The 23,687-nt window shown below is 54.8% G+C and overlaps 2 protein-coding genes across 2 annotated transcripts; one reads left to right on the forward strand and one right to left on the reverse strand.

Annotated features, from left to right (window-relative positions):
* Nucleotides 1-235: 235 nt before the first annotated feature.
* Nucleotides 236-5,863, reverse strand: LOC132249418 (perilipin-3-like). The gene is made up of 6 exons (XM_059724499.1): nucleotides 5,838-5,863; nucleotides 3,763-3,850; nucleotides 1,950-2,232; nucleotides 1,371-1,570; nucleotides 1,074-1,196; nucleotides 236-996 (listed from the first exon to the last, which is right to left on the reverse strand). Exons 2-6 carry the CDS (start codon nucleotides 3,823-3,825, stop codon nucleotides 643-645), a joined length of 1,023 nt encoding a protein of 340 aa, XP_059580482.1. The 5' UTR covers nucleotides 3,826-3,850; nucleotides 5,838-5,863; the 3' UTR covers nucleotides 236-642.
* A 7,016-nt stretch (nucleotides 5,864-12,879) lies between these two features.
* On the forward strand, nucleotides 12,880-21,094 carry LOC132249419 (uncharacterized). The gene is made up of 14 exons (XM_059724500.1): nucleotides 12,880-12,944; nucleotides 13,193-14,163; nucleotides 14,743-15,443; nucleotides 15,861-15,991; nucleotides 16,320-16,448; nucleotides 16,864-16,943; nucleotides 17,089-17,191; nucleotides 17,291-17,386; nucleotides 17,583-17,690; nucleotides 18,092-18,227; nucleotides 18,491-18,585; nucleotides 18,776-18,928; nucleotides 19,928-20,075; nucleotides 20,681-21,094. The coding sequence occupies exons 3-14, from the start codon at nucleotides 14,744-14,746 to the stop codon at nucleotides 20,806-20,808; spliced, it is 2,007 nt and encodes a 668-aa protein (XP_059580483.1). The 5' UTR covers nucleotides 12,880-12,944; nucleotides 13,193-14,163; nucleotide 14,743; the 3' UTR covers nucleotides 20,809-21,094.
* The last annotated feature ends 2,593 nt before the right edge of the window (nucleotides 21,095-23,687 follow it).

Raw genomic sequence — 23,687 nt, forward strand, 5'->3', positions numbered from 1 at the left:
TGACTAGACATTGTATTATTCCCACTCAGGAGCTAGAAAGACATGGTCCATTTTTTGTGGTCTGACCTGGAGAGACTCAGAATGCCATCTTCTGATAAGAAAGAGACCAGACAAGAGTCTTGAGGTTGGGTAGAGAAAGGAAGGGCAAGCCCAGTACTCTGGAGAGTGACCTGAGCAACACTAGCACTCTTGGAACAGGAGCAAGTCACCACCTTTGAGCAACACAGGATTTTGAATGCAATTCAGGTTTATTTTGAAACAAAAACATGGGTTTTGTACGATACAAAAGAGATTCCTAAGAATAGAGGTCATCAGCATTCCAGGGCTACAGGGAAAGAAGATGCATGTTCTAGGTAGTGAACAGCTACACCCTAGATGTTAAAACCCCATGCTGCATAGCTCTTAATGAAGTAAAGCAGTGAGAGCTAGGAGGGTTTACCAACCTTTTGCCTCCACTAGGAGCATTGGCAGGGATTCCCACCCACTCTATGGAGGTTGGCCACCAGGCATCAGACGATCTGTAGGCAAGTGGTTATTCTTCAGCCAACAGTGCACCACAGGCAAGAGGCCAGTTACAGACCGTTTCATTTCTAGAAGTTAGGGGGTAAGGGCAGGAGTTGGAAGGAGCTGGGCCTCCACTACCTATTCTTCCTGCGATGGTTCATCAGGACTTTTCAGCGAGGCTCCAGAGGAAGCAAAGGGGCCAACAATCCAGTCCAGGGGGATATTCTGCATCAAGTACTCCAGCAGCTCATCCAGGAACTCCTGCATCTTGGTCATCTTCTCCCGGAGGTGGACAATGGCACTGCTGGATAGATCCTTGAAGTGCTTGGCAGGGGAGAAGCAAGCCTGAAGCTCTTCCATACTGCTGTAGATCTGCTGGGCCTTGTTCTGGAGAGAACTTGGGAGCCCCTTGATGCTGCCCAGGACTGTGGAGCAGTTCGATTTCAGTTGCTGTAGAAGATGGTCAGACATGGCAAGTGCCTGAACTTCAATCTGCAAGAAAAAAAGATCAAGTATATGGAAGCATCCCCTTTCCGAGAGGGGAAGAGCATTCATTGAAGAGAGAGTACCTCTGCCGAGTCAGTGTCCTCTTGCCCTTTAGACTGCTCCTTGGTACATGCCAGCCACATCTGGTACAGCTTGTCCTGGCCATTTTGAAGCTTCTCATCTACAATCTGCTTGGCATAGTTGATCTGAGAAAGAAAGAGGTGGACATGAATAGCAAGCATGCTGCTCATCTATTAAATACTGCTAAGCCTGGGAAGTGAAGGGGGGGGGGGGGGTACTCTTCTTTTGAGGAAATATTGCAGGTCAAGAAATAAACCCAGCGCATGTTCAGGGTGCGAGAGTGCAAGATGCATTCCTACCAGGTCTACAGCTTGCTGCAGCTGGGCCAGGGCCTCCAGGGTGCTCTGCCTGGCACACCTCATCTTGCCCAGGGAGTGCTGGTAGGCTCGCTGCTGCAGGCTTGTGGAGAGGGAGCCCAAGCGCACATAGTAGCTCTGCTGCTGCTTCTGCTTCTCCACCAGAGCAGCTTCTGTCCCCTCCACAGGGGTGGCAACTGCAGCTGTTGAGAGAAGATAGCCGTTACCGTGGCTCTGATAACTAGATGGCCGATTTTACACATCCCGGAAGGGGAAAGGACTCCCCAGTATGATGCATTAGGAGACACTGGCCAATAGCTGCCCTTTTGCCTGTTGTGGGTAAAGAATGCAGCTGCTACAATGAAAAGCAGCTTTTCCCTTCACAGAAAGTGCTAGCCAAGACAGGTAGAGGTAACTCTTATGATGCAGGCTAGATGCAACTTAGAGCCAAGCTACAACAAAAATACAGAGAATCAAGGAGATGAGTAAGGGTATTTTTGTTTTTAAATCTGGCAATTTGGTGCACAAGCTAAGGGGAAGGGGGGAGAAAGTAAGAGTAATAAGCAAAAGGCAACTTCTTACTGAGTTCCTCATCTGTCATGGGGAGGTAGTGGTCCACCCACTGCTCTGATTTCTCCAGCACTATGTCCAGGCCACTCGCAACCTTCTGGCCCAGAGACGAACCCATCATAGCATCCATGCTGCTGGTCACTGCCGATCTGGTCTTCTCCACACCCTCCTGGACAGCCCCTTTGGCCACATCTACTACACTGGACACAGCAGCCTTGGCTCCAGCAACTGTGCTACAGACCGCATCCTTTGCCCCTACCACTGTTGTCACAAGGTATTTGGCCTCTGCAGGGACCTAAAAGGGAGTAGTTAGAGGAAAGAAGAGCCCCTAGATCAATTCTTAGCTTCAACATCTTGCTTAGTTATTCTTTCCAGGTTGGCAAGTCACCATTTAGCCCACTGCTGCCTCCTTAGATAAGTGGTTCTTAGATCTGGTGGAACCCAGCAGGCCCTTTGCCATTGTAGGAGTCTGCAAGACTTTACAGCTTCTAGATAAGTGAGAGCCAACTACATCCCTACAGCCTGGGACCAAGACAGTATTAGTGTTGGGCATATCAGAGAAATCTGGCCAGAAGGCAGCACACTACTCCTTTTATAAAGGAGATCCAGAGAGCCCAGGACCTCTCCTCCTGTTTTGTAACAGTGACAGTAGCTGCTCGCAAACTCCATTGTTTGTTGCAGAAGGGGCAGCCACATTGCTGGGGGGGGGGGGGGGGGGGGGGCAGGCAGGCAGGCAGGCTCCAGAAAATCAGAAGGAATTGTTGTTTTGCCTGCTAAGGTGTCTCCCCAGTCTTTCCTCTAGGTTTCACACTGTAGCAGGCTATTCCCAAAGAATACTCCCCATCTTTTAAGAGTGCCCCCTGTAGCCTGCTTGCTCTTTCACCTAACCACCTCCTTGAAGAAGAACTAGTAGTTTTGAACTGGGCTTGCTCAAGCCAGGTTTCTGTAGCTAGGAGTTGCCCTCATTCCTCACTTGCACAAGCTGCTTGCATTACATCACAGGTGGCCATTGGCCATCTACCCAGTTGGGCAAGCCAAGCCAATGGAGCCTCTAGCTTCATACCAGCTCCAGCCAGCCCCTAACCTTCCTTCAGGTCTTACCTCTATTAGAGGCACAAAGCCAGAAGGGACCATTAACACCTCCTCTGCACCACATGGGCCAGAGAACTGGACTGCATGGTTGCAGCTTTAGGCTCAGAGGTTTGTAGTTAGATTCAAGGCTCATTTAGGAATACATTTAGTTAAATGTTTCTGATGAGAGAGAACCCAAGTTATCCTACGTTTACCTTGGTAACAACTTGGTCTGGTTGCTAGGATCTACAACTGACTACCAATCCTAACCAGGTAGAGGACAGGCTTCATGGTCTCTTCCTCATGCAAACTTTTCCATTCCTAAAATTTACTATCATCCCCACCTCAATGTCAGGTGCACAGCTGATGGGCAGTCTATCAACAAGAGGGAGTGTAAAGAGAAGTTTCGTTTCTGACCTAGTTCTATTAGGGTGCTAGGTATCCAAAGCAGGAGCCACATGGGTGCCTAACAACACCCTATCCTCAATTTTCAGCAAGCCCTGAAGTAGAGCCTCAAAGAAGTGGTAACTCAAGGCATTCAACAAGGTCAGCAACAGCAGTCTTGGCATTTGTACCAGGAAGGCTTCCTGGCTCTTCTGGGCAAAACCTAATTCTCAGAGCTCCTGGCTTGCTGCTCTGCTGACTGCCATCTGATACTGGAGTTTGGCCATCCCCTTGCTTGGGGATAGGCACAAGTAAGTTAGAGACATAATCTCTATCTGCCAAACACCTGGTTTCCCCACAAATGACTCACCTGTTGCTCTTCTTCCTGGGCTGCAGGGCCACCAGCCTGTATTTCATCTCCACTGACAGACATGGTGAAACAAGAGGTCACTGCAAAACTACAGGGGAATAGAGAAAGTAGAGAAGTTGTGCACCATTACTGCACGATTACAGCATCATGCACCAGCAAACTGGAGCAGCCCCAGAAGGGCCAAGTCAGCTCTTTGCTCCTTCAGCCACACCCACAATGGAGCCACCTATTCTTACATGGCTTGCAAGTAGTGCCGTGCAGCAAGGACAGACTTCACAGAGGACTTGGGACAGTCTGTCAGTAGAGCAACTACAGGCAGACTGACAAATATTTCTTAGCAGGAACATGCATCTCAAGGACCTGCCCCTCACTATGAACAAGAAACTAAGGCCAGCCATGACAGAATGGCCCTGTTAGGGTGACATCCTATGTCAAAGACAAGCACAAGAACAGCAGTTTTGGAAGTAGCTGCACAGGCAGCCCAAGGCCCGGGGGAAGTGGGGGGGGGGGGGGGGGGAGCAGCACTGGCAGTGCTAGGACAGAGCTTGCCTCTGTACTGTTACACAATGGCAACCTTAATGGCAGCTCTCAAAGCCTTTCATGCAAGCCATTGACACCAAGAAGGTGTTCTCATCACAGCAGCATCCAGCTCAGGCCTCAGGGCTCCCCTGAATTGCCTGGTATGAGCAGTTGAGTGGGGCAGGTTTGTCCTAACAACTTTGCCCATGTCTAGTGTTAGGAATTTATCTGTAGCCTGCAGACTTCAAGCACATGTACTCACTTGTGACATTCAGCCCTCCTACTCCCCTGCACAGCACATCTTAGTAAGTGTGGGTGACTTTGATGTAAACTACAGGAGTACAAGGACAGCTCATTCAACTTGGGCTGGTTGACTTCTTGGCTGGCCCCAGCTATAGCTGAGATGCAACCAAGAGTGCTAACAGATTGCTCCATCACTGCCAAGGAGTGGCAGAGGATACAAGGCACCTACCGCTACGTAACCAGCATGATTTGAGGCAGAGCTAGCTGCAAGTCAACAGCCAAGGCTGCCCAGATCAGTCAGACTCTTCCTGCAGGTTCTGGGAATAGCAAACACACGGCCTCCAGGACCACCTGTCTCAGAAAATCCTTTGGTACAACAAGAGCTCCACTGAGTCCAAGAGATAATAATGCCACTAGGCCAAGCAGCTTGCTGTAAGTAGCTAGTGCCTCTTCACAACAAGGAAGCTAGTGGGTTTGAACCAAGCCTAGCTGCAGTCAGTTCAAGACTAAGCAGGATCATGCTGAGAAATGGCTCCTCACTTCTCTGCTGGGGTACCAGGGCACCTGCTTACTCCATGACATGCCAGTGTCAGCAAATAAGGTTGCACGCACTTAAAGCCTTATCGCAACACCAGTGATCCCATTGGTGGATACTGTGGGTCATTACCAGCTCCAATATGCTGGAGCAGGAGTTAGGGAGTTTGACAGCCAGAAGTAACTTAACTAGTATGGTTCAAAGTAAAACAAGTTAAACAAGTAGTTAATCAGCACTTAAAAATCCACAGCTGAAAAGAGAAACAGAATCACACATTTTCAGAGTCTGTCCACCTGCTAGGAGTTACCTCAAGCGAAAGCCTTATGTTAGAGGCTTAAGCCTCCTAGTCACATGTATTGGTAGGAGCAAGAGACACGAAGGGAACATGCCTCTACAGATAGGAAGAGGATTCACTCAACTTCAGAAAAAGCCTACAGGTTAGAGTTTAGGAGTTGATTTATTTTTTTATTTTTGGGGGATATTCCACCCTCATGTCAGGAAGCTTCCTTCTTTGAGAGGAGGACATTAATCCAGGCACCATTTCAAAGAGGCAGAGTGTCAAGAATTTCTCTCTCTACATTGCTCTACAGGGCAACTCAACTGTGAGCTTGTGATACCTTACTCAGGCACAAGCACTGAGCTGGCCAAGGCAATCAGATCATTCAAGTCCATCCCAAATACTACCACAAAGCAAAATACTAAGCCATAAGGCAAACCTTTCCCCCCAACCCAAACACCTCCAAGCCCCAAAACCATAGCTTAAACCATGCCCTCTTACCAACCAACAACTTTACCCCACAAACCACTCCCTTATACTAAGTCCTACACCTGGTAGTCTTTATATACCTGTGATGATGTCATCACAGTGCTGGCCACTTGATAGACAGCTCTGAGGGCTAATCCAGAAGCTGTATACTCTCCTTTGACCAACCAGGCTGTTAACTCTTTGGGGGAAGGCTGCTTTTAACTCTGTGCTATTCAGCACTCCACACAACGGAGAGGCTGCTCTGCTCAGGTCCCTAGGTATTACTGTCACACAAATAAGAAATGAGTATCCAGTGCCAAAGTACTAGGATGAAGGATGAGTTTTCTGAACTTCTGTAAATGTGTGAATGATTTGCCTGCATGTGATTTCACAGAAGGCCTGCATTAAAATAAATAAGGAACACGATCCTAAGGTGCATACCCCTCCGCCTCCCACCCCAGAGACCCACTCTGCCCACCTGAGAGATAGAAGACTATCAGAAAATGCCTATGACCTTATTAATCTCCTCCAAGACAAAACCTTGGCTCCTCCCAGAGAAGGCAGCTTGCCTAAAAGATCACTCCAACCCAACCTACCTGGATGGTTGGGTGGCTGGCATGACCACAAAGTCACCAGTGACTGTCTCCTCATGCAGAGTGAGCTCATACTCAATGGAGCTCCATGCTGGATCATTGGCCCTACTGAACAGGGCCTGTTTGGATCCCACAGTTCTGCAGGGCACCAGGACTGTTGCTGCATCATTTTTCCCAGCTTCAAAGAAGAGGCCAGGTCTCAGATGATTTGCCTCTTTGGTTTATTTGTATCCCACTCCAATACAATGTCTTGTATTGTGTCGGGGTATGGACAAGTCAGTGTGGTTCAGCACTGTGCAGACATATAGCCATCTCCACCCCAACTTTCCCTCCTCCAGAGGCCAGCAGAGTTGCTCAGGCTGAAGCTTCTGCATCTGAAAGGAAATCTGTGCAATGAGGTAGATACAGCAGGGGCCAGGCAGTGGCCTCCTGCCTTGATGATCCCCTCATGGGCACAGAGCACAGGGCCTGGTGCATTCAGGGCAGATGTGAACAATACCTCAGGGGGAGGCATGGCCTTGGAGGTGCATGCCTCTCCACCTCTTGCCCTGCCCCAGAGCCCCCCTCTGCTTCTCTTCTTCCCTTGAGACTCCCCATTTGACTCTCTGTCCCAGTGTCCTTCCACCCACAGTTGCCTTTGGGATTCTCTTCCAGTTTCATTCTCCTGCCTGGCTAGGGGCACCTTGTATTGCTCCCTGCCAGCCACCCCAGTCTTCACCCCAGCCAGTTCCTGTAGTCAGGTTTAGAGCTGCCTTTGTGCATCAGCTGGATGGCACTCCTGCAGGTCTGTTCAGGATGTTTACAAGTATCTCATTCCAGCTAATCAGACTAGGGCTGGACCTGGGCCACCATGAAGGGTTTGGTCTGGGAGGGTTCCCAGTGATGGGGTCAGGCTTGGCTGTGGGAGGCATCCTCTTTCTCGGGGTGCACGTTGCCAGCAGGGGATCTACTAGCTGGGTGCAGTGGTATGGCTTGGGGCTTTACCCCAGGTTTCTGCAGTGAAGATGTTCTGGTAACATGCCTGGGGGCTGCTGAAGGAGTCCAAGCTTAGGTGGTGACAGAGAATGGGAAGGGTTACTGCTGTTTTTCTACTTGGCAAAGGTAGGGCTCCCAGTGCTGTTTGTTGGACACTGGGAGTTTGACCAGTCCATGCTGCGTGGAAATGGGGTGGACCCTGGGCCCCCCATGTAGGCTGATGTTGGGGAAAGCACCAGCGTTGGGCTCCACCAGGTGCATGTGGGGTTTTTGCAGCCATTACCTGTAGTCAGGTTGCTCAGGGTCTCCTGCCTGAGGCTGCTGGAGCAGGTTGAACTGGGACTGGGGCTGGGGTTATAGTTTGTGACTGAGAACAAGCACATGTGGAGCTGTCTTTTTGCTTCAGGTTAGTAGGACTTCCTATTAGTGCTGTATTTCAGACAGGGGTGGGTGGCCTCCCCCACGCTGCTAAGAAGCTGGATGGAGCTTGGGGAACCCATTTAAGGTTGGATCTGGGGGCTGTTTTGGCAGCAAGGAAATTTGTAGCTGATCCTAGCAATGGGGTTTTGGGCCTTCCTTTGTACCATAGCCAGACTGTGTGGGATGTCCTGCTGGAGCAGGCTGAGCTGTGGTTAGGGTCTCAGTTGGGGTTAAGGTCAGGGTTAGGAAATGAGGTGCCTTCCTGCTTGCAGCTGGTCGGACTGCCACAGAAGTGTTTTGGGCACGGTGAGGGACACAGATAGTGGCATGTTCCCAAGGGCCCCTCAGCTATATTTAGGCTGGGAGACCTGCCAGCATTGGGGTTGGCATTTAAATGAGCAGGTGCCTTTTTCCTCCAGGGCTCTTCTGGAAACAGGAGATGTATCGCCGGGTCTCTACCATGCCACCTGTGGGCTTTCCAGGACAGCTATTGATATGAGGCTTCTCAGGATGGGCTTCTTGGGGTTGCTGGAGTAGCCAGAGCTGGGCTTTTGGTGTAGGGTTGGTGAATGGCCCTATAATTGTTTAGAGAAGGGAACGCAGAGAAAGGCAACAAAAGCGAGGCAGTGGTGTATCAGGTCAGCAAGGGTGAGCTGCTGTTCGCACAGCTCCATGCAAATGGGACCGTACCCATTCCTAATTTCTCACAGGTGAAAAACAAGGTGATAATAGCAAAGCAGGTGTGGGAACTGGGCATTTCCTCCACCTGCCCTCAATTTGGGGCAGAGCCAGGTCTGGCCAGAGGGACGCCCGTCCCCAGGCAGCGTGGAGAGCGGGTCAGGTGGAAATGGAGGCTGGGCTGGCGGCCAGAGGGGCTGCAGCTCTGGGTGTGGGGGGGCAGTGGAACTCGTCCCCGTGCGTCGCCGCGGCAGCACTCGTATCATCGCGGCGCTGCGGGTTCCAGGCAGTTGCAGGCGGAGGCTGGAGGCCGTGGGGATAAGGCAATAACAGTGGCCGAGAGCGGGGGGAAAGGCAGTGGATATGAGGCAATAGCAGTGGCGGAGATCAGGGGAAAAGGCAGTGGGGATAAGGTAATAACAATTGCAGAGATCGGAGAAAAAGGCAGTGGGGGTGAGGCAATAACAAAGAAACAGGGGTTTGCAGGCTGAGAGGAGCTCAGGACGGCTGGAGCCACAAGACACTGGGACAGGTACTGCAGGGGGCAGTGAACCAGAAGTAGGACAGGGAGAAATGAGGCAGAAGTTAGAGGGGCAAGGAGCAGAGAGTGGAGCGGGGCCAGAACCGTAGTAAAGCAAAACCCAACTCAGGGTCCAGTTAACAGTTTTATTAATTGAACTCTGTACTGTACAGCTTGGTTCCCACGCATGCTCACACGAGCACTCCCACACACTCACCCTCTTTATAGGGCAGACTACCTATGATCTCCTATGGGGAGGGCATGTCCAGGCAAGGTCAGCCCTGCTCCAGAGGGCTCCAGATGTTCATGTTAAGCACGTGCAGCCTTGGCACAACGGTGGGTCGCCTCATCTTTTGGTTCTTGAATGCGGAGGATGGTTGCAATGGCTGGGTCTTTGGTCCAGGTATTGGTTTTGATGGTGGGGTGATATAGTAGGGGGTCCTGCTATCATTGTGTTTCACTCATCCATTCCCTCTTCGGTTTCAGGCATTCAAGGAAAACCAGTTTACATGAGAGGGGTAGGTGTGAGTCATAGTTGCAACATATTGAATAGGGCACGGGACACAAGTGGGGGCTTGACATTACTTGACATTACTTTACAGACGTAGGCCTAAATCATATAAATTCAAAATAAAACAGTAGAAATTAACACAAAAATAATAGGACCATCATATAATACCACATAAAACAGTGAAAATCAATACAAACAGAATAGGACACTATTTACAATATAAAAAGGGGCTTCTTACTATGTGGGAGTATAAGAACTTAGCTTACCTAGTATAACTTGTAATCACATGCAAGAGATAGCAAGGGCAAAGAGAACGTCAGAAACGGTTAGGGGAAGGGGAAGGAGTGTATTTTAAAATACAACAAAAGAAAAACTAGGGGTTTGCTACGTGTATGTGACAACGTGAAGGGAGACAGTCCTCTTGCATGAATGAGTATGCACGGGAACGAGTGAAGCAAATAACTTACTGTTCTTTATTCTTTTCATGTTGTGTGTTTTATGTTCCAATAAATGCGGCATTGTGCCTTATCCCGATAAGATTCCTGCTCATTTTTAATTCACACTGTCCGCCCTGCGCGCACAACAGGACAATCTGGTTGGGGAGGGTCCGGCTTTGAGCAGGGGGTTGGAGTAGATGACCTCCAGAGGTCTCATCCAACCCTCATTTTCTATGATTCTATAATAAAACCTTGGCACATGATGCACATGGAGCTGTGGCTATATGGCCAAGCACGGCCTCAGGGACGACCCTGACTGCAAGCCTAGAGTCCACGCTAGGCAGCTTGTCAGGGTGAGGGGGTTGTGGGTTGGGGCCAGTGCCCCCAGGAATACCCTAACTAGAGGCTCCCCTCCCCCAGTCCTCCTCCCGTCCCCCCCAGCAAATTTCTGGGTTCCTTTCGAGGACGTAGCAACGATCACCCAAATGTCTGTAATGTTTAGGAGAGAAAGGTTTTCTTTCCCTTCAATCACATTATCTGTGCACTGATTTGACCCTTACCCAGGGATGCTCTGCTACCAGCCACAGCCCCAGCAACATTGGAAACAGTTTGAAAGGGCCCTTGCCATGACAGTGCCACGGTGGTGGTGGTGCTCAAAAGGCTCGGAGCTGGGAGCCAGGCTACTGCCTTGGCCCTGATTTCCCCTGAAGGAGATGTGACAAGGAGTGACACTGGGGTGACGAGGGAAGATCCCTCCAGCCCTGAGAGCTGTCTCCTGACAACAACACGGTGAGCAGGGAGTGGCCCGTGCCACAGACCCTGCTGGGCAGTGCAGAGTGCAGGGCTCCGTTTCCTCCCCAGCTGTCTGGGTGGCCGGGGATCTCCAGGCCGGGCTTTGGACTGTGGCTTGGATGCTGCACGGCCCAGTGCACAAGACTTCCTCGGGTCAGGCTCCTTATACCCTCTTGCTGGGAGCTGCTGGAGCAACGGGAGCTATTTTTAGGGTTAGGGTCAGAGAATGGGAAAAGCTGAGAGCTGTCTTTGTGCTTGGGATGAGTGGCCTCCTGGGGTAATATTTAGCATGCAAACAGGTAGGCTTGTCTTGGCTATTATAAGTGGGAGGGTCGGTGGGGCCCCCACCCGGGTTGGGCTTGGGAGGGTTCATGGCGGTGTCGTGAGTCTTGGGTGTGGAAGGGCTCCTCTTGCTCCAGGGATGTTCAGGAATCTCAGGACCTCCTGGCTGGGCTTTGCAAGCCAGTTCCTGTAGTCAGGTTTAGAGCTGCCTGTGTGCATCAGCTGGGAGGCACTCCTGCAGGTCTGTTCAGAACGTTTACCGGTCTCTCCTCCCAACTAATCAGGCCAGGGCTCAACTTTGGGCTGCCACGTAGGGTTTGGTCTGGGAGGGTTCCCAGGGGTGGGGTCAGGCTTGTCTGTGGGAGGCGTCCTCTTTCGCAGAGTGCACGGTGCCAGCAAGACACCTCCAAGCTGGGCGCAGTGGTGGGGTTTGGGGCTTTCCCCAGGGTTTGTGCAGGGAAGACGTTCTGGTCACGTGCCTGGGGGCTCCTGAAGGAGCCCGAGCTTAGGTGGGGTCAGAGAATGGGAAGCGTTCTTGCTGCTGTTCTACTTGGCAAAGGTAGGGCTCCCAGTGCTGTTTGTTGGACACTGGGAGTTTGACCAGTCCATGCTGCGTGGAAATGGGGTGGACCCTGGGCCCCCCATGTAGGCTGATGTTGGGGAAAGCACCAGCGTTGGGCTCCACCAGGTGCATGTGGGGTTTTTGCAGCCATTACCTGTAGTCAGGTTGCTCAGGGTCTCCTGCCTGAGGCTGCTGGAGCAGGTTGAACCGGGACTGGGGCTGTCCCTGGGGCTGGGGCTGAGGTTATAGTTCGTGACCAAGAACAAGCAAGTGTGGAGCTGTCTTCCTGCTTGGGATCAGCAGGACTCCCTATTAGTGCTGTATTTTGGACAGAGGTGCATGGCCTCTGCCACACTGCTAAGAAGCTGGATGGAGCCTGGGGACCCCACTTAGAGTTGGATCTGGGGAGGTGTTTTGGCAGCAAGGAAATTTGCAGCTGGGCCTAGCGATGGGGTTTTGGACTTCCAAGCCAGCTGCAGTAGCCAGGCTGCGTGAGGTCTCCTGCTGGAGCAGGCTGAGCTACGGTTAGGGTCCGGGTTGGGGTTAAGTTAAAGGTTAGGAAAAGGGTTAGAGGTGCCTTCCTGCTTGGAGTTGGTCAGATTGCCACAGATGTGTTTTGGGCACGGAGAGGGAGGGCAGTCCATGGACACAGATAGCGGCCTGCACCCCTCAGCCCCCCATCTGGCTTTAGGCTGGGCGACATGCCAGCGTTGGGTTGGCATTTAAAGGGGCAGGTGCCTTTTTCCTCCAGGGCCCTTCAGCAAATAGGAAATGTATCGGCTGGTCTCTAACATGCCGCCAGCAGGGTTTCCAGGACAGGTCCTTATATGCAGCTTCTCAGGATGGGCTTCCTGGGGTTGCTGGAGCAGCCGGAGCTGGGCTTTGTGTGCAGGGCTGGTGTAAGGCCCTCGGTCTGGTCCGCCACATCAGTTTAGAGAAGGGAACGCAGAGCAAGCCAAGGGAGCGAGGCAGGGGTGTAGCTAGTCAGCAGGGGTACATTGCTGTGCGAACAGATCTATGCACAGGGGACCGTACCCATTGCTGATTTTGTCACAGGTGAAAAACAAGGTGATAATAGCAAAGCAGGTGTGGGAACTGGGCTTTTCCTCCACCTGCCCTTGCTTTGGGGCAGTGCCAGGTCTGGCCAGAGGGACGCCCGTCCCCAGGCAGCGTGGAGAGCGGGTCAGGTGGAAATGGGGGCTGGGCTGGCGGCCGGAGGGGCTGCAGCGCTGGGTGTGGGGGGGCAGTGGAACTCGTCCCCGTGCGTCGCCGCGGCAGCACTCGTATCATCGCGGCGCTGCGGGTTCCAGGCAGTTGCAGGCGGAGGCTGGAGCGGTGCTGCCGGGTGCCCGGTGTCTGCAGGGACACGGGTAAGGCGGGTGCGCAGAGCGCTGCCCCCTCTCCCGGAGGGAGGACGCGGAGCCACCGCACCCACCCATCACAGGCACCTGGAGATTTGGTTTCGCCTCCTTTTTAAAGACGTACAGAACTGAAGCACAATCCCGGGTCAATTCCCCGGCTGAGCATTCATCTCCTGGGTGAAATCACTGTCCACGGGCGGGAGTAGTTCATGCGTGTTCTTACAATTTTGAAGTCCTGTCTTGTTTCTGATCCCAAGTCACAGACGCCAGCTGAAGAGCGACAGGGGAACCGGTCGGAGGGAGGATTTCGCTCTGTGATCTCTCACCGAGGAGTGAGCAGGTAAGGATCGGGTCCGTAGGCAAAGCAGACAGAGGCAGAGCTGGGGGGGAGCGAGGGTCTCTTCTGCTTTCAGGCTTGTGGGCTGTATTTGGAAAAAAGTGAAGAATGAAGACGGAGCCGACAGGACCCTTGCTTTGGAGAGAGGGGCTGGCAAACGTCCCCTGCCAGCTGTGTGTGAGGGAGCAGGAGCTGGGCATGCTCTCGAGGCCCCCCCCCCCCGCCCAGGCGGCAATATGAAATGTTTGCGCACTAACTTGTATGTGTTATATCTTTGATTCAGCCGGCCTTTTCCAGCTCAGGTGTTGCACAGCTTCGAAACGCGTCCTGGCCAGGGGTCACTTACCGTGCCAGGATGGCTGAAGCGTGGTGCAGAGCCAGTGCGGACTAAAACACTGGGCGCAATCCAATTAGAGCCACCTTTATTGACGGTGCAGAGCAGGGGACTTGGTCTCCCCTGGGTAATAGCAGTCATGAAGACGAGCTCCAGGGAGAAGCCAAAAACAGTTGTGAGGTGCAAGAAGCGGAGTGAGGAGGGTGGCAGGGGTTTCTCTTGCATATCAGGAAAGGGCCCGCAAGGGAAGGTCTGGGAGGAAGACGACTGCTGGCAGGGGCAAGCAGAGAGGGAACGGGACAGGAGGGAGGAGAGGTGCCATTTTGTTCCAGGGGAAGGGGCTGTGCAAGCGGATGGCTTCCAACACGGTGGCATAGTCCTTTTCAGGGGTAGGCGTCAGCCCCTTCTGACGGCAGCGACTGCGATTCCAGGCGGCGTGGTGTGACATTCATTGGAGGCGAGGAGGGAGGCCTCATTTCGGGAGCCAAAGGGAGGAGAGCGAGGCATCTAGAGGGCCAGTGAACATCCGCCCAGCAGCGCTCCATCCCCCAGGGCAGGTGAGGGGCCTGCAGCGTGCCGCGGGTCTTCCCATGCCTGTGCAGGGACCTGCAGAAAGGGGCAGGAAATGCAGCGCCCTGCAATGTGGTGACCCCCGCCCTGGTGCTCTTTAACACCACCTCCAGGGGGTTGAAAACATGCCCAGGTGCTGAAGCTCCCCAGCCCTCCCAGGTCAGCCAGTGTTGCCCAGGCTGAATTTGCAGGGAGGCCAAAGATGTGGCAGTGCTGGGCACCAGCAGGTGCCAGGGACGGGGCCCCTGTCCTCCTCGGTTTGGCACTGCCAAATCCTAGCCGCAGGATCCATCCCAGGGGCTGCCTGGGCTCCCAGGGGCTTCAGCCCATGGCCACTCAAGAGGTGAGAGGCAGGAGCAGGGAGCTGGGTGTCCAAGCCAGCTGCAGGTCTTTGAGCCTGAGCCCAAGGCTCTCCCCGCCTACGAACCCGAGCACCAGAGATGCTGGGGGCATGGGTGAAAGCCAGGGTCCATGTGCCTGTTCCCCGGGTGAGCAGGGCAGTGGGGAGACGGGTCTGGAGGGGGTGCCCTGGACCCCAGGTCATGAGTGCTCCTGTTGGGTGCCAGGATGGACAGGCTGCGGCAGATGCTAAGGCGGAGATCGGCCAAGGTGGTCAGCGTGGGAGCAGAGAGGAGCAGGGGGCTTGGGCAGGAGGATTTGGGCCGTGCCTGCCATGATGATGAGGGGCCCATCAAGGCAAGGAGGTGGCTGTGCCCCATCTGCTGCCGAAGAAAACTGGCAGCTCCTGACAGCAGGAGAAAGGAGGACGGGAAACCCACCACTTCCCGGACCAGATGGAGGTGGCCCTGGGTACGCCTGAGCAAGCAGGAGCCGGCACCAGAACAGTGCCAGGCTCAAGAGCTGCGCAGCTCCCCTCCCGTGGCATCGAGGGGCCTGGAGCCCGACCCTGCAGGCCCACAGCAGGAGGCAGCCCCCTGCACAGCCTGGGACGAGGGCCCTTCCTCCCTGGGGCAGGAGCTGAGCGAGTTGAGCACCAGCCCCAGCCTGAGCTGCGGCTCCTCCTGGGACGACTCGCACAGCTCCCTGGAGTCCGGGACCACCAGCCCCAGCCGCGGCTCCTCCTCGGGGGACTCCAACAGCTCCCCAGAGTCCCGAAACACCAGCCCGAGCCCCAGCTCCTCCTCGGGGGACTCCGATAGCTGCCTGGAGTCCCAAAACACCAGCTCCAGCAGCAGCTCCTCGGAGGAGGACGCTCACAGCTCCCTGGAGTCGGGGACCACCCCAGCCCCTGGTGCCAGCCACACAGGTGAGGGGGCCGCTGGGGACCAGGAGGTCTCAGGGCCAGTCACTCTGTGAGGCCAAGCAGACCCTCCAAAAGTTGCTCGGGGGGATCCCAGTGAAGGCAAGGGGGCTGAGCCACATGACCCTCCTTGTCCATGAGTCATGTGGTCTCGGTGTGGATGGGCTGCAGGAGGAGCCAGGGTCACTTGAGATGGGGACAGGCACCTCCCGGGGGGGGCAGCGACAGTCCAGCCTCCTCTCAGGCATGGGGCGGGAGGCTGCAGGGGAGGAGGAGGGTGCTGGAGATGGACCACGTGAGACTCCTGCTGACAGGCCTCTTGTGCTGGCGAGAGCAGCATGGCACCATCTCTGTCCCCCGCGCCCCACCTCCCTTCTCTCAGGGGTCCTGGACTCACCCTCTCCCCTTTCCTCCCCACTGAAGTGATTCCCAGCCTGGCCACTGACCAGGACGAGGACCAGGACGAGGACGAGGACGAGGACGAGGAAGATGGGAGGCCACCGGAGCAAGCTGCCCTCCTCCTCGTGACAAAACACCTCCAGGAACCAGGGAAGGTATGACACTTCCCCAATGGGGCCAGCCCCCCGTCAGTCCTGCATTCCCACATCCAGCCCGTGGGGAGAAGCCGTCCCTAGGAACCTGAAGCCCGCAAGGGGAGACGCTCAGGCCATGAGCTCTGCTGGAGGTGGGTGTGCTTGTGAAGGCCCAACCGGGTCCCCTCCCTGCACACACACGGCCCCTGCACCCCATCCCGCCGGCCCAGGACCAGGTGCATGTCAGCACAGTACGGTTCCCAGGAGGCCTGAGTCCCGCACAGGGTTGGGGAGAAGCAGGAGGCCCCTGGTTGAGAGCCTGCCTTTGCCTCGGTCCCGCTCCCGTTAGACGCTGGAGGGGAAGGAGGGGAAGCGCTTCCTGCTAGCAATCCTCACCCTGAGCGCAGTCGCGGAGCAGAGCACAGAGGTGGCCATGGAGCTGGAAGGCCTGAAAGTGTCCGTGGTAGAGAAGATCGTGGTGCGTAGCATGCAGCAGAGGATGGTGTGGAGAGATGGAAGGAGAGGAGAAATGGTCTCATGAGCCAGGAAGGAAGGGAGAGGTGGAGATGATTCAGAGAGAGGACCAGAGATACCTGGGTGTTGGGCCGGGGCAGCAGATGAGGAAGTTTTTGGTAGAGGCTGGGGGCAGTTCTGCATTTGGAAGGCAGAGGAGGGCGAGAACAGGGAACAAGTGAGTGGTTTAACTGGCATGTTTGCAAGGCCGTGGGATGGAGAGGACCAGCTCGGTTGCTTGGGTTGGTGGAGGATGGGTGAGGCACCTCCCGGGTTGGCTGGGATCCTGCTGCCTGCATCTGGAGCACTGGCCCATTTCCCGTGTGGGACGTGGCTCTGTCCTGTGAGACCCTAAGCTCACCCCCGTCTGGGTTTCCCAGGACATGATGGAAAACATCTCTGGGGAGGCCGACAGAAGGAACATCCTCGCGTACAGCATTGACGCCATCCGTAGCCTCAGGTACCGGGAACGCTGCCCGAGTCGCCAAGCTCTGCCATGGGCCGGGGGCAATCCTGCCGGTCAGGACAAGGTACCCTGACTGTTTCTTGCCCAAGCCAGTGCTACCCCCACCCCCAGAGCTCAGTCTTCTCCTCTCTCCTGACAGCGAGCTGAAGTTGAGCCTGGAGCCAGGCCTGGAGTCGCGCCTCCTGCGGGCTGCGATCGAGAAGAGCTTCCTGGCCATCGGGCATGAGAGCCATCGCAACCAGGTAGGGGCCCCTGCCACTGCCCTGGCCCACAAGCCACCCCCTGGCAGGTGTGGCCCTAGGCTGTGTGGCACTGATCCTGGGCTCTCCCTCCCCTTCCAGGTCATGCAGAGGCTGTACGTCGAGTACTTGCAGGGCCTGCTGTGCCGCTTCTTGTTCAGCGCCCCCAGCCTGGGCAAATTATACTCCATTTGGGAGGTGAGCATGATGCAGAGGGGCTGGACCCAGGGCGGGACAGATTCCAGCCCTTGGACTTCAGCAAGCCTCTTTGCAAGTGTAAGGCAGATGGCCAAGCCTGAGTTCAAAGCCTTTGCCCTGAGGAGGAGGGCATGGGCAAGGCTGCTGGGTACAGCAGGGGCACGTGCCCATTCATCTTAACATCTTCCTCCTACAGCACTTTACATTTTGGATGGAGACCCCGGATGCCCAGTCCCGAGCACTGGGCATGAAGATCGTCACCGGGGTGCTTGCCTTTGCTGTGCAGCTCCTCCCACAGTTTGAGGTCAGTGAGCCCCTACCCCCAGCATCCTGGTCCGCTGCCATTGTCAGGGCCCTCCTGGGAGAGTCAGGTCAGAGCTGGGAACTGAGCTTCAGACCAGGCCCCCTGGCTCTTTAGGGATCTCCTTTCTGTGGCGTGCTCAAGGCATGGTCAGCCCTGGCCCTGGGGCCTTTGCTACCCTGCAGCAGCAGGCACAGGGAATCATCCTGGGGCCCTGAGCAAGACCCGGGGCTCAAGGTTGCCATGGGAAGAAAGAGATGTCAAGCTCCAGCACTAGGATCTCTGCCTCCCCACCCTCCTGCTGGGTAATGGGGGGAGGTGGAGAGACACAGCCGGGCCTTGGGTATCTGGTGTGAGGGAAGGTAGGACGCTCATGGACTCTCTGCTCCTCTCCCCCTGCTTAGGCCTCCCCAGAGTTACCTGAGGTGGGGGACATGGCAGCCTGCCTGGGTCTCTCCATCAACGACCCAGTGGAGAGCACCAGCTGCTACGCCAGGGGCAGCGTGTATTGGCTGGCGCAAATCCTCCTACATCAGAGGGGTAAGGACATCCAGCCTGAGCGCAGGACCTGAATGCAAACAGTGGCTCCCAGAAGCCTGGGAGGATGGAAGATTTCTGGGACCAGGGAGCCCATCCCAAAGCCCTCCCCAGCCCAGACTGGTGCCAGGATGGCAGGACCCAATTGGCTCCTGCAGAACGATGCCCTCCCGACTGCCAGAAGCACAGCCAGAGCTGTGCTGGGCAGACACTGCACGCCAAAGCTAGGATGGCAGCTCAGAGCCATGTATCTCCACTTGTCATAGGCCAAGACATGCGAGGGGCAGAGGAGTTGCGGTGCAAGCGCCAGGCAGAGCAGAGCCAGGTCCAGAACTACAGGGACCTGGCGAGAGTCGGAGAGGTGAGGATGCAATGCCCAGCCCTTGCAAAACTCAAGGTGTGTGGAGAAAGGCCTCCCGCTTCTCTCCAGCTCACAGGGCTCCTCCTGCTGTGGGCTCGAGGCTTGCAAGTCTCCAGGGCAAGGTGGTCCCAGGCCCCAGAAGTGGAGCCTGTCTGTGGGAAGCGCCAAGCCTTACGTCGTCTCCTTTCAGGGGTGGAGCAAGATCTTGTTGGAGGAGCAGAAAAGATCTTTCCTTCAGAGAGTCCTTGCAGCAGTTCATGGTGTCCAGACGCACGTCAGCCAAGCTGGGCTGGTCTTCCTCTACTCCATCCTGGGGGAAGCCGGCCGCTTGATTGGGCACAAGGTGAGCAGCCACATTGGTGAGTGAGGGGGGAAAAGAGAGTGAGCTCAGGGCCCCTGTGTGCCACCTCAAGTCACTACATCCCATCACCAGGTGTGGGGGGGAGGGGGCACTGTCACTGTCACTGTCCTACCATGCAAAGACAGGAAGCAGGTGCCAAACAGTGCTCGGGAGGTACAAGGAAGAGGGCCGCGTCCCTACAGCCAGGGGAGGAAGGAAGCCCTGCAGATTGTACCCAGCTGAGCACAGGGAAACACTCCTCCTAGGCCCAAATGTGCCCATGGCTCTGCCCCTCCACCTCCTCAGAGCCAGCCCAAGAATCAGCGGGAAGCTGTAGATGGATTTGGCTGCAGAGATCCAGGTGTTAGGGACCATTTCTCCTCCTGTGTCTGAACCTGAGCTTTCTTCAGGGAGAATGGAGGATGCAGTCAGTAGGACCTTCCAATCTGCCCCATTGCCCGAGGCTGCCATCCCCTACCTTCACCAGAAAAAAGACCCTGTGGGAACCTGCCCCTGTTTCACTGGGCTTCTACCAAAACCCTTGGTTTCAGCCCAATCCCTGCTCCATGCAGGGATCGCTGGCGGTGGGGAAGTGAGGGCAGGTTTGAGCAGATCATGAGGGCCTGAGCTGCTTCCCCTTTTATGGCGTATGTTGAAGAGGTGCCAAAGCGGTGTGTGGGGAGTGGGACGGGAGCTCAGGTTGCCGCAGGCTGGGAACTGGGCTGTGGGCTCACTAGGGAGTCAGAGAAGAGCCTGTCTTGGAGGTTGGGGGCAGTATGTCACTTAGGGGCTTGGGGGGGCTGGCTGGCAGCGTCCCCTCTGAGCTGTGCGGTGTGTGCGGATGCCATGCTGCCAGGCGCACCTGCGCTGCCGCACGCACCGCGCAGCATAGAGGGAACGCTGCTGGGTGGAGATGGCGCTGGGTCCAGGGACCACGACCCCTCCCCCATCTCCTGTCTTCATGGAGCAGCGCAGGCTCTGACTGCCTCTTTGCCTCTGCAGGAGAAGCAAATCCCCGTCAGGGTGGTCAGCAAGCTGCTCCTTATCAAGTGCTTCAAAGAGCTGCCTGAAGAACTGCAAGGGCACAGCCTGCTGGCCAGCTCCTCCGCGACCCCCTCTGCTCTCCAGCAGCCCACACTTGCACCTGCAGGTACTGTCCTGTCCCCTCTGCCTCTGGGGAGCAGGGATTTGTGTGAAGAGAGGCGGAGGCTCACAGCAGTAGCACAAACCTGCTCCCTGCCGTGTGTGGGGTACTCTCCCCTCTGCCCCAAAGAGACCAGTCCTAGCGTCCATCCTCTGCAACACATTCCTCTCTCCTCCTGTCATTGGCAGGAGCCTTTGCCTCATGCCCTGCTGCCCCTGGACAAACCTCCCCCCCTGCCCCAAGTGGCGAAGCTATCCCGGGAAAGGCTGAACCTTCTGCCTGCTGTTGAAGGTTCCTGTGTCTCGCACAGGCGAAGACCTGTTTTACATTCTTCTAGCTCTCTCAACCATGGTCTTCTTGGGCCTGGGGTTTTCCAAGCCGAGCGTCTACATCACCCTGAATGTGGCTGCATAGGGGATGCCTAAAGATATTTAGCTGCTTCCATGCAGGAACTTAAGGATGGTCTATATTTTTCCCCTCATTCAAACGTTCTGGCGTTTGTGTCACGGGAAAGCTCTCAGTCCCCTCTTGCTCACATCAGAGTTTTGCATCAGGGTGGCAATGCATGGATCTAATCTTTTGCTGCCTTTTCTTCCACTGCATGGCGACAGCTGGAAACCACCTTGACCCCGAGAACATCTCCCTCACTGAACATGACCTCCAAAACCTCACGGGGAGCCTGGCGGCTACAGAAGAAGTCTGCAACAGTGCCGAAGCCACCACAGAAGCCACCGACTGACCCGAATCTTGTTGTGTGGATGGCATTTTGTCAACCCCTGCCTCAGGGCTTTTGCCGGTCGCCGGTTGGGGCCAGGAAGGAATTTTTTCCCCCTTCATGTACAGACCTATCGTCTGGGGGTTTTTCGCCTTCCTCTGAGGCACTGGGCATAGTGAGACCATCGCGGTGCCTGTTGTGCATGTAGCCTGCCCTACAGGCCTTTGAGGGCCAGGGAGAGAGAGAAGAAAACAAAGGCAACACGTGTAATGTTTAGCATAGAAGTTAAGAGTAGATGTAGTATAATAAAGTTGAGCTTAAGTTTCCTTTCTAGTAAGACGTGGTGTTGACCTCGTATTCTTGTGCGAAGTACAAGCTCATGACATGCAAGAAAAGAAAGACGCCACCATGATCCGCTGCCATAGAAAACACAGGTGCCACAGCCCTCGAGACAAACCTGGTATTTTTAGCTCAGGGAGTCACGGTAGAGCTGCTTGAGAAGCTGCTAATACTGTTTAACCGGGAAAAGCCTTTGCTCCTCAGAGGGTCATCCTTGGGTGGTCAGGTAGGTGTCTAAAGAAAGCTGCAAAGGGAAAAAGCTTTTTCTGCTCCAAGGTGGTGTTTGTGTCAAGCCCAGAGGAATAAAAATGGTGAGCAAGGCAGAAGAGCCAAGACTTTGTGCTACTCAAGACAGGCCAGTGGGAAGGGGAAGACCCTCCTGTGTATCCCGGCTGGAACGCAGGTTTCTCCCAAGTTTTTCCATTGGGATACTCGGGGCCCTTTGGTACCCAGTATGTTTTTTCTGGTGAAAGCACACTGTTCACAAACAGGCCCTTATAGCAGGGTTGTCTGAATAGCAGGGGACAGAGCCCCACCCCAACTATGGGACCCCGCTGTGATGAATATTTCTACCAAGTCACTGGAGTCAGGTTCTCTCCGCCACGGGGGATGGGGGCTTGGGGGGTTTTTGTTTCTTTGGTGTGGCATGGGAAAGACCCAACTGTGCATCCCTGCTGCAGCGCAAGTTTCTTCAGAGTCTTTTCCACTGGAAGAAACAAGGCCCTGGGGACTAAACTCACTTAGCCTCCCCCTGGCACTCAAGGCTAGATGTGGCTTGCACGGGTCCAGGCAGTCTAGATACAGACCCTCCCCCTCGCAGTTGTGGCATCAGGGGCAGCAGTGATCAGAGCAGGACGGTGTCAGCTCAGGGAGCCTCAGGGATTAACGCCACTGCCATTCACTCCGTCACTGCCGAAACACATGTCCACTGCGGCTCCACACCCAGCAATTCAGTTGTGGTTGCTTAACTGCTTGTCCCACCTGCAAATTCTTGTCCCCTCCAGGAGTCCTGCAGACCTGAACGTGGCTCTGCAGACTGGGTCCAGCTCAGGGGCCATATTCTTGACACCCTGCTGTAAGGCGCTCTCTCCAAGCTTTGAATTGCTGCTGTGATTCTCTTTGGCACCTCTCCCATTTTCCACCCTTTTGCCACATGTGACCCCTGGATCTTGTTCTGGCTCCTAATACTGGCCTCAGCAACGCTGCTCACAGTACACTAGCCTCCTGCCTGGGACAATGCAAACATTTTCTCATCACCTGAGCCACGGCAGCCATGACCCAGGCTCCACCACACTGTGGGGTGTGACAAGTGTTTGTGGGGGAGGAGGAGGCTGTAGCTGAGGTTCTGCAATGTCCTGACAAGGAAATGATATCTCTGGCTCCACATGCATCACGGATGTGCCAGTGCCCAGCCTGACATCTTGGGGTCACAAGCTGATGTCCAACCCAACGCAGCTCAGCGGAGATTGACAGCTGTTCTCAGGCCAGCTAGCAGAGGGCTGGGCTCACTGTCTGTGACATCAGCATCCTTGGGGCTCAGGTCCAGATCTCCCAGAACAGGGTCATTCCCTGGCACTGCACTGCATAGCAGTGTCCGCCAGTGTGACATTAAGTGACAAAGCATCTGAACCTCTCATTAAATGCTGTGTCGAGGGGAACTGGAAGGGGAGACTGAAGCCTGAGACTCTTTTCCTCAGAGGACCAAACAAGAAGGGACCTCTAGACCAGACAGCCTCAGCTCAGTCCCTGCAAAAATTATGTACCAGACCTTCAAGCTATCCATTTTTAAGCACTTGGAAGAGAAAAAGGTGATTAGAAAGAGTCAGCATGGGCTCACCAAGGGCAAGTCATGCCTGACCAACCTCATTGCCTTCTTTGATGAGGTGACGGACTGTGGATGCAGGGAGACCGGTGGATGTGGGGTACCTTGATTTTCACAAGGCTTTTGCTACGGTCTCCAGCAACATTCCCACAGGCAAGCTAAGGAAGTATGGGCTGGATGAATGGATGGTAAGGTGGATAGAAACCTGGCTGGTGCATCAGGCTCAGAGAGTAGTGATCAATGGTTGGATGTTTAGCTGGCAGCTGGTATCAAGTACAGTACCCCAGGGGTCGGTCCTGGGGCCAGTTTTGTTCAATGTCCTCATCAGTGACCTGGAGGATGGCACAGTGCACACCCTCAGCCAGTTTGCAGATGACACCAAGCTGGGGGGAGCAGTAGGTACACTGGAGGGTAGGGCTAGTATACAGAGTGACCTAAATAAATTGGATGATTGTGCCAAAAGAAATCTCATGAGGTTCAACAAGGACAAGTGCAAAGTCCTGCACTTAGGACAGATAATCCCATGTACCAGTACAGGCTGGGGGCAGACTGTCTGGACATCAGCTCTTTGGAAAAAGACCTGGGGGTTACAGTGGATAATAAGCTGAATATAAGTCATTTATTGGTGTGTTGCCAGTAGGTCAAGAGAAGTAATTATTCCCCTCTATTCAGCACTGGTGAGCCCACATCTGCAGTACTGTGTCCAGTTTGGGCCCCCCCCGCCACTACAGAAAGGATTTGG

This window comes from Alligator mississippiensis, chromosome 3 (genome assembly GCF_030867095.1).
Source record: "Alligator mississippiensis isolate rAllMis1 chromosome 3, rAllMis1, whole genome shotgun sequence".
In the NCBI taxonomy this organism is placed as follows: domain Eukaryota; kingdom Metazoa; phylum Chordata; order Crocodylia; family Alligatoridae; genus Alligator; species Alligator mississippiensis.